Genomic DNA, 14,571 nt, shown 5'->3' on the forward strand with positions numbered 1-14,571 from the left:
AGCCCATGTGTTCTTGATCGGTCTGCGGACCGATCAAAATCAATCGGTAGCCTCGAGATTTTCTTGATCGATGCGGAGCCGTCGGGAGGCTTTAAGGGACGGCGACATCTGATCGGTGCGGGGACCGATCAGATTAGTGCTGATCGATGCGGACCGATCGGAAAACTGCCGGAAGAGGCGGCGCTCGTTCCGAAGATGCGCAGTTCTGATCGGTCCGCGGACCGATCAGAGCGTGGTTCGGTCTGCAGACCGACCCACGGTATTATTTGCTTTGCATGCACTTTTTCTGATTGCCGTATTTGTATTCACCTATCTGTTTTTAACCATTTGCTGTGAGTCTTTCTAGCTTGCAGGTTGCAGGTCACATTCTCATGTTTGGATTCAAATTAAGCTTCATTAAGAGAAGGAGACAAGTACCCTTTTCACTGTAATTTGCTGCAACAGATGCATTTGAGGCATCAACGTTCACTGGCGAAATCTGATTACGATTGGGCTGCTCAGTTTGACCTCTAGCTATTGGTTCGTATCCAGAGACGCCAGTGATTTCCATTGGCATGGGTTCAGAGAATCAGAAGAGGAGGAGGTGTGATTGGCTACGCCTGACTGGCAGCAGCGATTCTGCAGACGGCGGTGATTCGAGCCAGTGAAGCAGAGAGACATAAGAAGGAAGAAGAGGAGTTCAGAAAGGTATTCTGAATTCTCTGTCTTTTGTGATCAAGCCTTCGAGAAAGCAAGTTGGTGAAGCTGTGAGCTCTTTGCTGAGAAGGTTGATTGTGCGCTCTCTGCTCTGTTCTCTTCTCCGCGTGGCTGTAAGCTCATCTTAATATTTTTCTCAGCCACTGTAAGTCTTGTGCTTAAATCTATAATCATCTAAGACTTTGTTGAGAGGTTGCTCCACCGAGAAGGAGACATCTTTAGCCGGATCTTGTCCGGGGTGTGATCTACCGAAAGATCAAGGAGTCGTCCTCCTTACGGACACGCCGAGGAGTAGGGGCAAGTTATCCCCGAACCTCGTATATTCTTGTGTCTACTGTGTGTTTGTTTTCTTTCGTTTTAGTTTTTCTACTTCCGCTGTGCTGTGCTAACAAAGTTCTTGAAGAAATTTCTGTTTAGTGTTTTTCAAAGAGGCTATTTACCCCCCTCTAGCCATCTAAGATCCCAACAAATATGACTCATGCTTCAGTTTATTATCCTTAGTCTTTTGTAAGAAGAGATATCTATTTTACAAATAATAATTAAAGAGGTTCTTGTTAATTCAGAAGAAAAAGAAATAGAGTAGGATTAATGCTATTATAATTATAAGAATAAATAATGTCTTAGTATTATTGTTCAAATCTAGTACAAGATTATGACATTTAATAACATAATTTATTCCATGACCATGTCATTCTTTCTCCACATCATTTTCAAAAGGTAGAACATTTAAATACCAGCAATAAAATATAAAGCTAAAAAAACTAGAGTTGAACAATTGACATATTGTTAATGAGACTTTTGCATATGTTAAGAAAATCAGTCTAGTCTAAGTAATTAGTTAGAAAGCCAAAATTCTGACAATAAAATTTCTAATTAAAGTGACAACAAAAAGTCCAGTAAACCAATTGTTATATGAAAAGAATTAGATCAACTTAAAATTATAGTCTTGGAACAAATTAATTAGGAGACCATTTATAATTTTCAATCAATCTTAAAAGAATCATAAAATAAATAATAAAAGTTATCTACAATGACATCCAAGGTTCAATTAGAGAAGAATATCAAAATATTTTTAACTCATCAAATTTAATACACTACCTTAATCAGGAATGACTATTACCACCTATCTAAGCATGAGATTAGATCATAATCATCTTATTCTTTTTCTCACTTGGATGGCGCAGCGGTGATGTAGAGGAGCGTCAGGGTGGTGGAGGCGACGAGGAGGGCTGATTGTTGCATCTCTAACTCATTTAGCTACTACTCACTATCCATCTAAATGATAAAGAGAACTACTAGGATGAGAAAGATGGTGTCAATAATCCACGCGTCTTTTCTAGTGATACGAAGGTGCTTCTTGGTCGCAGTGGCAGCCTCAACAATGGTGGCCCTACCTCGCATGACAATCGTAAATTCCTAGACTAAGCTCAACACGTGGAAGAGCAAGCCATCAGCCCACTCCGTAAGTTAACTCTTCAACAGAGATGAAAGAGGAGATTATGTTTTTTTTTGAGAAAAATATAAAATGGTTCGGAGTTTTATTTTTCAAATGAACAGTAAAAAGGAAGAGAGAGGGGGGGGGGGGGTATTATAAGAAAGAAAATGAGAAGGGATACGTGATTTGATAAATTCTAAAATGGATACGCTTTTTGGGTAATATGCAATACTAGCTATGTTGTTTGGTAAATCACCATTTTGTTAAACAAGCTGGTACAAAATTGAACAAACTGCTTGGGCATCCCATTTTTATTTATTTTTCAGTGATTCACAATCAAACCTCTGTATCTTATCAGACACTATAAATTTGACTCGTCTTGACTTGTTTACTGTCCTAGATCTTCACGCAAAATCCATGTGTTAGTTCTTTAAATCTCTACCATTCACTAGCAAATCACAAATATATATGTAAAATCCTTTCATGTCAGTTTTGCACATCTGCACTTATAATTAGATATGTGGGATTTAATCTTTATTTGGTGGACTAAAACATATGGAGAATTCAAATCTATTAAATGATATAATTATTATTATAACGGGTTTGAGTTAATGGATGTGGATTTGTATAGAACCCACTAGCTCGCTTCATTATTATTGATGGATTGATAACGAATACGAGTCCATAGTATATATGGGTTTAGTCCTCGTTAGATTAGGTCATCCCGACCATTCTCTTTGCTCTCATTGATGAAGAGATTTCGGAGCTGTCACCCTAATTTCTCTAGAAAACCAATTTTCTCTTCTTTTTTTTCTTCCGCAGGATTTCAGGATCCAGAGTATTACACAAAGAACAATGATAATTCTACTGTATTTTGGTTCTTCGTAAATTTCAATTTATGTATTTATTTTTCTACCATGATTCTCGATTAAACTAGATCCTTGTGTTGTATTTCTTATATTTGAGTTCTTATATGCTTTTAGAATACTTAGGATTTACAAGATCTAACAAGATAAGCACTCAAACATCGGAACATTACTAAGGCTATGCTGTGATGGCATTTGGTTGTTGGATCATATGAACTTTTTCATCTTAAACTTAAGAAGCATCAAAGCATTGAGATTCTAGTGAAAAATTATAATTTTTGAAACTATAGGTTAAAATGCAAGCCGACTTTATTCTCAGTTTGTGCAATCACCATTGAGAGAAGACATGCATAGTGAAGGCAAGCAGATCAAAGCATGAAGACATGAATTGTACTTGTGGGAGAAGATTACAATCGATCCATCGGTTTGCCATAATCCTATCAATTCTATTTTTACAACAAACATTATATGTAAATTAAATATATTTCAATTCTCTATTATCAGCTAAACCAAATCATGGTGTGCTGCTTTCTATGATTCAAGGTGCCATTTGCTTTTCAAGGATGATCCTAGATGCCATTGTTGCTTTATGAAATGCTCATGTCAGGGATGTCTTCATCTCTAGTGGTATTCTGAGGTTCTACACAACTTATGTTTTGAGTAGTGTAAACGTAACCAACAAATGCTTGAGATCTTCGAAACCATGAGAAATTAAAGCTCTTTTGGTGGAACAAGCACCCAATACACAACTAAGAAATGCGTCGTCTGCTTGGTATGCTGATAAAGAGTATTTTCTATAATATATTTAAAATTTAAAATTTAGAATGTAAAATTTTAATATTTAAGATTTAAAGTTTAACTATAACGGTATAACACGGTTACTTTAATAGTTTCTACGACTATTTTAAAATAATTTTAATAAAATTTAAATAATTTTAATCAAGCGGATAAAAAATATTTTGATATAATAATGATTCATATATAATAATTTTAATTAAAATAAAATAATTAATTTTTAACGTTGTAGTAATTATTCGTTAATTATCTTTCTATCCATTCCAATAGCCTCTACTAGGAAACACCAGTCTTAACATACAACTTACAAGATCTCAACAACTGCCAACATATCCCAGAACAACATCAACAGATTGCAATATGAATGAACAAGTCGATCTCACTAATCAAAAAAAGAAAAAGAAAGAAAGAACATGTCGATCTCAATCTCCATACGCTGCCTTTTTGCTACAAGTCGAACACTCAACTGGTAGTTAGCAATTTGGTCCCTTCCCCAACAACTATTCCACTGTTCTGTTCCTACACATCACTCTCTCCTACAGCTAAAATTTGAGATTCTGTTCTCCTCGTGATCTCGTTCGGGCCCTCTCCTTTAACCCGCCCTTTACTCCTCCCAAGTCTACTCTTCCTCTCCCTCTCACAATATGTATCGTGCCAACACGCGCACACAAACAAACAGGTTTCGACAGTGGTAGAAAACAGAGGAAGGAAGGAAGGAAGCATTTCAACAAATGGCTTACGGGAGAGTCGTCCTCCTGCTGCTTCCGTTCGCGTTGCTCTTCGCCTCCTCACTCTGTGGCTCTCCGACCATTGCGCCTGAGAGAAAGGGCATCGAGATCAGCATCGGCGTCGGAATTGGAATTGGCGTCGGCAATGACAGCGAAGCCCCACCGCCCTCGTCGTCGCCTCATCCCAGCGAATTCCTCAATGTCAAGCAGTACCAAGCGTACCTTGTGATCCAGCAGTTCAAGAGCATCATCACCAGCGACCCCGGCGGCGTGACCCAGTCCTGGGTCGGCCCCCGGCCTTGCGACTACCAGGGGTTTTACTGCGGTGCGCCGGAGGACTCCCCCGACGAGCCGACCATCGCTGCCGTCGACTTCAACGGTTACAGCCTCAGCGCCCCCACCGTGGTTGGCTTCTTGGACCAACTCCCCGACCTCGCCTTCTTCCACTCCAACTCCAACAACTTCTCCGGCCCCATCCCCGACCTATCCGGGCTACGGTACCTCCGTGAGCTCGACGTCAGCAACAGCGCCCACACCGGCGACTTCCCCGCGGCCGTCCTCTCTCTCTCCAATCTCATCTTCCTCGACATCCGCTTCAACCTCTTCGCCGGCGCTGTCCCGGCCTCCGTCTTCATCCTCGACCTCGACGTGCTGTTCCTCAACAACAACAATCTCAACGAGCCACTGCCGGCCGAAATCGGAAGCTCACCAGTCGCATACCTTACCCTGGCCAACAACGGCTTCACTGGCCCAATTCCACAGTCGATATCCAAAGCTTCGAAAACCCTAATTGAGGTGCCCCCAAACCACAAAAAATGTGCAACTTGAAGTATTTCCCCTGTTCGAAGGCGATTTCGTTTTAATTAAACCCTAAAGCCTAATTTCGGCAATTTTGGCGTGAACAGGTGCTCCTCCTCAACAACAATCTCTCCGGCTGCTTGCCTCAGGAAATTGGATTGCTGAGTGTCGCGACGGTCTTCGACGCTGGATCCAACTGTATCACGGGGCCGATTCCCTGGTCCTTTGGCTGCCTCCTCAAGGTGGAGCAGCTCAACCTGGCGGAGAATCTGCTCTACGGCGAGGTGCCAGATCTGGTGTGCCGGCTAGCGACGGACGGCAACTTGGCCAATCTATCTCTCTCGGGAAACTACTTCACCGGGCTCGGACATTCCTGCTGGGGCTTGATCGAGGCGGGAGTGCTGGATGTGCGGCAGAATTGCATACTAGGTCTGCCGGAGCAGAGGCCGCCGACGGACTGCGCGCGCTTCATGTTGCGGCGAAAGTACTGCCCCTTCCGGTACGAGGTGCCGTGTTGCCTGTCGACGTGCGCGGTGAAGCCGGTGGCGCCACCGCGGTACGTGACGTACGAGGCGCTTCATCAGTCGCCCCGAAATTAGCTCTTTATCACTCGGTCAATCTAATTAATTAATTTCGGATTAATAACTTAACATGAATGTCTGGCGGAAATAAATTGATCTTTTACATTATTTTGTGTTTCGAGTCTGATCAAATTCTTAAAATTTACAATATTTCTAATTCGACCCTAACCAAGCCAAATTCTAATCTTAATCACAACCAAATCAACCCCACCCTCACCCAGTCCTAATCAACTTAAATAATTATTTGTAATATTATTTTTTTACTATTTATCTAAGATATGTGAAACTCTTAGAGAAATTTTTATTAGCAGGATTTCAGTATAATTCGTCCCGCTCTTGATAATAATTTTGTCTATTAGAACAGAAGGATGAAATATTTTTTTATAAATGGAAGGAGTCAACTTGGCAAGAAATTCTAACGGTGAGCTATATAGTTTCTATTCATGGACACACATAGTATAAGAAAGCGACCCAAGCTAATCCAAGAGCAACCACAATCATCCGATCTAACTCAAAAACCATTTGAGAAAGTTAGATTATTCAATAATACAAAGGAGCTATGAAAAAAAAACTAAGTAAATAAAGAGTTAGTAAAATCAAAACAAGTTAGTTATACTTTTTTATATTAGTGTAATCGACCTCTAAGATTTTAACGTTTGACAATATATTTAAGTTTGGTCAATTTGATCAAGGGTTGATCCAAACAGGACTTGATGTTTAGGAGAGAGATGCCTAGTCAGGACTAGATGACTAACAAAGGTAAGTCCTAACCAAAAGTTAAGCGGAACTCCTGGTGAGTGAAGTCAGACCCTAGTGAAGTAAAGTTAGGTGGTGAAAGTCTTGATGAGTGAAGCCGGACCCTAGTGAGTGAAGTTAGGTAGTAGAAGTCTTGGTGAGTGAAGCCAAACCCTGGTGAGTGAAACTAGGTGCCTAGTGAGTGAAGCTAGGTGGAGGAAGATCTGGTGAGTGAAGCCAAGCAATGAAAGTCATAGTGAGTGAAGCTAAGCAACCCTAGAGGGAGATAACCGTAGGTTATACTTGAATTCTGTTAACACTATTTTACCTTACCATTTTATCTATTGTACTAACTTAGTGTTGCAGGGAAGTCCAGATAGGTCGATGGGCCGACCGGATAGCTGGCACGAAGTCCAGACAGGTCGACGGGCTGACCGGATGTTTGGCAAAAGGTAAGTCAGGCGTCGAACCAACTTAGATATATTTTGAAAATCTAAGTTGAGATCGTGATTAGATTCTGGTCTCGAGGAGACAGAATCTAATTACTACTCTGTTTATATATATATATATATATATATATATATATATATATATATATTTGTGCTAACTTTTTTTTTACAGGGTAGTATAATATTTATTGCCTCAGACTAATTTTTTTTCTTACAGGAAAAACTTTGGCTGGAAAAAGGGGTCCGAGCGCCCGGAAGACAAATCTTATCTCCGCCAGCTAGGTGATTGCCGATTGGTTGGACGATATCACGGTCCAGGAGTCCAGAAGGGATCCGGGGGGCCCGGAGCACTCCTATAAAAGAAGTCTTTTACTTGGAGCAAAAACAATAACTTCTTCTACGACTGCTTTGTTGTGCACTGTTCTTGTGACACTGCGAGGCTTCTCCGACAACTTGCGACTCAATTTCCTTTTCTTGTTTTCGGTATTCTTTTAATAATTCTTGTACTAAAGTTTGTAATATTTTACAAATTATTAGTGATTGTCCAACGAAAGCACTCGACAAGTGCGAGCCTTAGAGTAGGAGTCGATGAAGGCTCCGAACCAAGTAAAATTGGTCTTGTTAGCATTGTGCTTATTATTTTCCGTTGCGTACTCAAATTCCTAACGAATTTGACAATCACTATTCATCCCCCCCCCCCCCCCCCCCCCCTCCCTCCTCCTCCTCCTCTAGCAAACTTTACGATCCAACACTTTAATGGTCAAGTCGGAATCAGACAACTCAGTCACTAAAATTTAACATGAATAGATGTTGGCCAGTAGATGTACCAGACACATGACTGAGAACCATGAAATGTCATCCTACTCAAGCTCAAAGAGATGGAAACTGTGTGTTTCGGAAACAACGACAAGTTAATGGTACTCGGTTCAAGTAATTACAATTGCAGAGAGTACCAGATAATCGAACATGATTTTGATCTTGACAAAGGTTCAAAGTTAGGATTAATTGTGATCTAACGAAGGTTGATCAAGTGTGCATGGAGCACAGCCAGGAAAGTCCTAGTATATCAAGTTGACTGGATACCAGGCAGCAAATAGCCTTAGTAGGTCAAATGGACTAGAGAATAGGTAAAGTGGAAGTCTTAGTAGATTGAGGACACTAGGTGAAAATACTAGATGAGTCAGAAGACCAAACGTCTAGCAAGTCGATGGATTAGCGAGGACCAAACATTGAAGGAAGGCCTAAGGTCAAAGATCATATGCTGAGCAAATGTCCAAATAGGTCTGGAGAACCAGATGTTTGACATCGAATAAATTCTCCTTAGAGGAAAGGTTCTTATGAAAAGAAGAGCATGTAAGGACGAGTTCCCTTTAAGAGAACAATAGGCGTTGATCAGATTAAAGATTTCATTGGAAATCCTGAGTTGAGATCAAACAATTGTATTATTGTTTAACTTATACTATTTTTTGTGCTAACTTTGTGGTGTAGAGACATCAAATTAGGAGGTTGACTAAAGTTAGTTGACTCTAAGCGACCGGACCAGTTCCAGGTGGCCGGAGTTTCGAGTGCCCGGATAGGTCTAGGCACCTAGGAGGTTCAAATCCAACCATGTGTGTAGATGATGTGGTAGAGCCTGGTTGGTCTACGACATGGGATGACACGTCAACATCCAAGCACCCAGATACTTGGGAGGTTTGAATCTAGCCATGTGTGCAGATGATGTGGCAGAGCCTAGTTGGTCTGCAATGTGGGATGACATGTTAGCATCCAGGCACCCAGATAGTCAAAGTGCCCGGGATGGAATAAACAACACTAGAACGAGTCAAATAAAGTTTCTTTCAGCAGATGCCATGTCGGCATCTAGGTGCCCGGATGAGGTTCATGCGTTTGAAGATGGATAAACTACAACACAATCGAATTGGATGAGGCCGATCTAGGGTTGGCCGGGGTTGGTTCGACGCATGGAGAGTCACTATAAAAGTCTTGCGAACAGAGGCTTTAACAAAACTTCCGATCATCCATCTTCCTTCCATTCTCTATTTCTCTTATTTTGCACACAAAGGTTGCAGTGATGAACTCTGACTTGAGCTACATCGACCACTTTGTTTGGTGTTGTTGTATTCGTCATTTTACTTTGTTTCAATTCGATTCTATTACTTTATACTTGTATGGTATACGTGTTACATACCCCAATCTTTGTAAAGAATCGAGTATTTTTCTTGTTCGATAAAGAGACTAATAGTAGATTGTCCATAGGAAGTGGTTAAGGACGGTAGGCCTCGGACTAGTAGCGTGGGCTGTGAACTAAGTAAAACAAAAGTAGTTTTTAGTTTTGTTTCCGCTACATTATTATTATTGAAAAATAAAAGAACGTTATTCACCCCCACCTCTAGCATTTACATCAATCCTTTGATTGGTATTAGAGCATGACACTTTGAATTGGTACAACCTCCAATTGAGCAGATTTTTTTCTTCATTTTCTTTATTTCTTTTCATTTATTATCTTTTCTTCAATACTACTAATCCAAGATTAAGTCTTTGAACATTTTATCTTATTTTTTTATACAATTTTTTTAAATGTCCCATCAAAAGGGTACAATCCAATCTGACCGTCTCTTTTCTCTGGCGAAGATTTTAGCTATTGGAATTGACAAATGGAATACCACCTGAAGACGCATGTGGAAATGTGAATTTTAACCCAAACCAGATTCACACTACTGAGGAAGGACTGTCGTTAGGGTCCGAAAAGTGGGGCGCCTCCATTAATAAGAAAATTAAAGCTAACGCCAAAGCAACTCAGACACTTTAGTGCGACTTAACTAAAGAAGAACTGAATCGAGTCGGGCCCTTCATCATCACAAAGAATCTCTGAGACAAGTTGATCAAGCTCCACAAAGGAACCTTTGACACTAAAGTATGTAAAAGAGATTTATATTTTAAGAAACTATATAACATTAAAATGCAAGACGGACAATCAGAAAGTCAGGTAGTCAGCTATATGCTCGGATCCAAGACATTCTCAATGAGATCAGACAACAAGTGGAGAACCACTACGTAATAAGGTATGCGTTGAATGCATTTCTGAGAAACACTTTGTGGGCATCGATAGTCGATGCTTACAAGTTTCTCGGTGATCCTACCTGTGAATGCCAAGAAGTGAATCACTGATGAGTTAGCTTCGATGCCAACTCGATCTCTAATTGTTAAATAACAATGATGATGGTAATGTGATTCTACGAGCCTGGATGAAGGTAAACAATAAAAAGAGTGTTAGAATGATGGTCAAGGGGTTCCTGGACGTAGCCACTCTGACGATCAAGTTAGAGAACAAAGAAGAAGAGTAATATTAGGGTTTAAATGTATATATCTTCATATACCTTGGATGCCAGAAGGGGATACTTTTTATAGGGAGAAGACATATTTTTTCCTTATATTCTGATCTCCACGTTATCATTATTTATTTCTTAAAAAAAATTAAAGACTTATTTATGTCGTTATCTTTTTTTTTCTGAAATAATCTGATATTTGTGTGATAGTTATCTTATTCTTGAAATAATCTAGGATTTATAGTGGATGTATCAATCAGAGACTAAGGGGAAAGGATGCCAATGAGTCAAGGTGTCGCAGAGTCGGGTATGAAGGAATCGGGGTACCTTAGAGCTGAAGCACCACAGAGTTGAGAGGTGTAGGAGCCAGGGGACACCAAGGAATCAGGTTACCCCGGAATAGAGATATAGAGGAGCCGGGGACACCAAGGAGAGGCATTGTGAAGTCGGACACCATAAAGTCTAGGCATGACAAAATTGGAATCAATGCGGTTTCTCTTTGCCACATCATCTAGGCTACTGTCTTCATGTGACATTCTCTAATTATATCTCGGATCACAAGTCTCCTCTTCTAATCTAGTCAAAGGAAGGAGTCCAATTGACTGGACCTTGGTGTGTCAAAATGGACCAATTTCGATCACCCTAACAACTTCAACACAACGTGGCAGATCCCTTGCATATTTATAAAGAGATTATGCATTACATACCAGCACACCTTTGTCATTCTTCTTTAAATGTAGCCATCCTTTTTAATCGTGTTGCCTATGTCATATGTCGCAATTTTTGAGCTCAGAATGCATCAATGTATCTCTGAGGTAGCATCACCTTAATGTGATGTGACCCACAACAAAGAAAACTAAGCATTCTTTTACTGGCAGTGATTACAGAATCCGATATAACCCATACACCTGATCCAACAGTTGAAAGTTTATCCTGTCCTAATAACAGCTGAAATCTAACTGTCTCTATTAAGTGAGTCAGACTATATTAGGTTAGATAAGAATGTCTTTGCACATAATCGTTGATTCTGTATTTGCTGTTCTTCATCTTTTTCGCCTTCGAGCTCTCCTTCATACCTAGTAAGTTGTTTAGTTCATCCCTATAATTCTTCTTTTCAGAAAAGTCTTTGGTAGTCTAGAAGTGTACTTCATGACGAGTGAATATTCTTTTGTTCGCTAGTATAGATTCATTATGCTAAGCTTTACTGATGCGTCCTTAGATCGATTAAGGATTACCTATGGGATTCTAGCCGACCATCTATTAGTGTTTCTGAATGGTAACAACTGATATGTTAGTGGGTTGCATTTCCTTATCCCAATTTTTTTTTATCGAAGTATCGTAATATTTTCATATCCCATTATCGCAGCTTGGCCATTCTGTATTTTAACTAGAGTAGTGATCCTTTTTATGTAAAATACCGAAAATAGGCGAATATTAATAAGGGAATTTTTTAGAAATTTTGGAAAATTTTCGGAACTCGTACGGACGAGTTAATGGGGATGAAAACTGGGCTCGGGAAAGTCTGTTTAGGCTACCTATTTAAGCGAGGAAAAGTTTACTTTTTCTTTTATTTCGTTTCTTTATTTTTTTTCTTTTCCTCCGGTTTCTCTTTGACGCCGTGTGCCGTTTCCCTTTCCCCCGCGCTTGCCGACGCCGAAACCCTAACCGGCGCCAACGGTTTCTCCCCCACCCGAGTACAAAACCCCTCGGCAAGGGTCTTGCTTCTCTTCTCCTTCTCGAGCCGAACCCTCCTTCCTTATCTCTCGCGACTAGTCGATTTGCCCTAGGTGCCGAGCCACCGCCGACCGACGCCGCCTCCCTTCTTCCTCCCTGCCCAAGCGCCGGTGAGCGCGAGCCACTGCCGGTCGAGCCCTCGCCTGTGCCCTAGCACTATCTGCCGATCTCCCTTCTTTTCAGACGCTGCCATCCGAGCCCTAGCCGCCGTCCTCGCACGGAGCAATGCAGCCGACTTCTGCTCGAGCCTAGGTCCCCGACGCTGACCCTCATCTCCTCTGCTCGGTGTCGCCAGCGCAGATCCGGTCTCTTTTGTTCCGCCGGCAGCAGCCTTTCACTTTGCCCTAGATCGCTGGAATCTGGAAGCTTGAGTAGGTCTTCGGTTAGGAGCAGCAACCCAAGCCTTGGTGTCCCCTTCTGTGCCCTAATTCCACTGTGGGGTCTTCGTTTGGTTCTGGCAGCACTCTAGTGAGCAGCTCCCCTTGTTCCAACATCAAGAGGGGCTGAGAATTGAGGTAAGGTTCGGGTATCAAAAGTTTTCTTGCTGTAATTCAGTTGTTTGGACTGATTCTAAGAGGAATGTATGTTTTGCTGTTCTTTAGGTAGTTGTCGACAGAAGCTTTAGGGTAGTGAGGTAGATTTCCAATAGCCACCTTGTTTATAGCTGTGAGTTTGAGGTATGTTGTAAGAATTTGGCTGCGTGTTGTAGTGGATAATGGATTGATTTAGGTATGATTTAATTACATGATTATGTGTAGGTTTGAATTGGAGATAGAATTCCTAATTGTTTCTGGTTTCTGGCAGCAAGGCTTTCAGCAGTGTCAACAGGAAATTCTTCGACCTTAGATTAATAGTGATACATCCTGGATTTGGGTAAGTGTAGATTTAGGTGAGATTTTGTGTTTAATCTGTGATGGATTATATTATAGTAAGTCCTAATTAGAAGGTGGAACGATTAGGGTTAATGTAGTTAACCATAATTGATAAATGGATTAGGATTTAGTTTAGTTAATGGATGCATGATAGAATTAACTAAACTAAATATTGTGACACAGGACTTTGACGCGAGACGAGTATCTCGACATCGTATTCGGACCAGATTGGATCCTTTGTTTGGAGGCGGGTACTTTTGACTTTATGTCTTTGATATGCATAGTAGTGAATTTAACAAATAGCAATAATTTTGTTTCTTGTTTGCTTCGGTTAGTCACTACCCGATACCTGTTACATGCTTGGTTGATTGCTTGTTTTGCATCTCATGTTATTGCTTACCTGATTATACATGCTTATAGGACTAGTGATATAACCATACTTCACCATGTTCAGGACCTAGATGTGATACCTTATCTGATCTGTGTACCCTTGATATAGTTTATTGACTATGGTGCACATCATATATGTATATAGATTGGTTCAGTATATTACCATGCTTAGTGTCATGCACCATTCGCATGATTGCATGTTGTGTGATAGATTGCTCCATTATTGTCGAGCACATCGCCAGTTTCATCACTGTTCGGTGCTCCGTTGTGACGCTCATGGGTAGCGTGACGCAGCGTGGTAGCTCTGTTCGGTGCTCCGTTGGTCCGCTCATGGGTAGTGTGACGCAGCGTGGTAGCACGTCAGGGATCCCTCCCCGTCATGGTGTACCGGGAGATGAGAGCATTGCACTCCCCCATTATGATTTGGGGTAGGAGTATGCGTATACTCCGACAGCATCCCGTCCACTCGGTCACTCATCAGGAGTAGTGACATCAGAGTGCACGGTTGTCACAACGCTACCCACTCGGTCCCACCATTGTGTGTGAGATGGCTGACTGGCGTCAGGGGTGACCATGACTGCATTGGCATCATACGCATTGATGCATTTATTTCTTGTGATTGTGTTTGCTGCATTTATTTGCTGCATATTGGTTGGATGCCCATGCTTGACATGCATACAAGATTTCTATACCTCTCGGACTGTTTATCCTTGTACCAGGTTCTGGTTAGTACAGTATTCTCCTGTTTATTTCAGTTTGCATTTATCTTTGTTACGTCAGGAGACTGTACGCATGATTAGTGCTAGATGTTATTTCCTTACTATGTATATAAGTTGTTACCCACTGAGTGTTGGACTCACACCCTCCTCCGTTGTTATTTTCAGGTTGATGCTGTCCAGAGAGTTCCAGTCGCTAGTCCCCTACAGACCACGAGGACGTGTGGTTTATCTTTTGATTTTCTTTATCAGACTAGTTCTGTTTGACACACTTGGATTATGGTTTTTGTGTTATGGATATCGCACTATTTGGACTTGTTTGTGTTGATACATTCGGATCTTGTATGGATTCTTATTGCCTATGATTTTTATTCGATATGTTTTACTACATACATGCCTAGACGGCAGAAGAGGTAAGTGGATCTTATCGTCGGATTTGTGCTTTATGGG

General features: G+C 41.1%; 1 protein-coding gene across 1 annotated transcript; it reads left to right on the forward strand.

The window, feature by feature from the left end:
- Window positions 1-4,331: 4,331 nt before the first annotated feature.
- Window positions 4,332-6,007, forward strand: LOC121974957 (uncharacterized protein At4g06744-like). Its single transcript, XM_042526258.1, has 2 exons — window positions 4,332-5,315; window positions 5,426-6,007. The coding sequence occupies exons 1-2, from the start codon at window positions 4,524-4,526 to the stop codon at window positions 5,915-5,917; spliced, it is 1,284 nt and encodes a 427-aa protein (XP_042382192.1). The 5' UTR covers window positions 4,332-4,523; the 3' UTR covers window positions 5,918-6,007.
- Window positions 6,008-14,571: the final 8,564 nt, after the last annotated feature.

Source organism: Zingiber officinale, chromosome 4B, assembly GCF_018446385.1.
Source record: "Zingiber officinale cultivar Zhangliang chromosome 4B, Zo_v1.1, whole genome shotgun sequence".
In the NCBI taxonomy this organism is placed as follows: Eukaryota; Viridiplantae; Streptophyta; class Magnoliopsida; order Zingiberales; family Zingiberaceae; genus Zingiber; species Zingiber officinale.

Excerpts from the sequence above, each read along its gene's own strand:
- LOC121974957 (XM_042526258.1), top strand. The coding sequence starts at position 4,524 with ATGGCTTACGGGAGAGTCGTCCTCCTGCTGCTTCCGTTCGCGTTGCTC. Across the intron at positions 5,316-5,425 it reads CTTCGAAAACCCTAATTGAG|GTGCTCCTCCTCAACAACAA; the intron begins GTGCCCCCAAAC and ends TGGCGTGAACAG.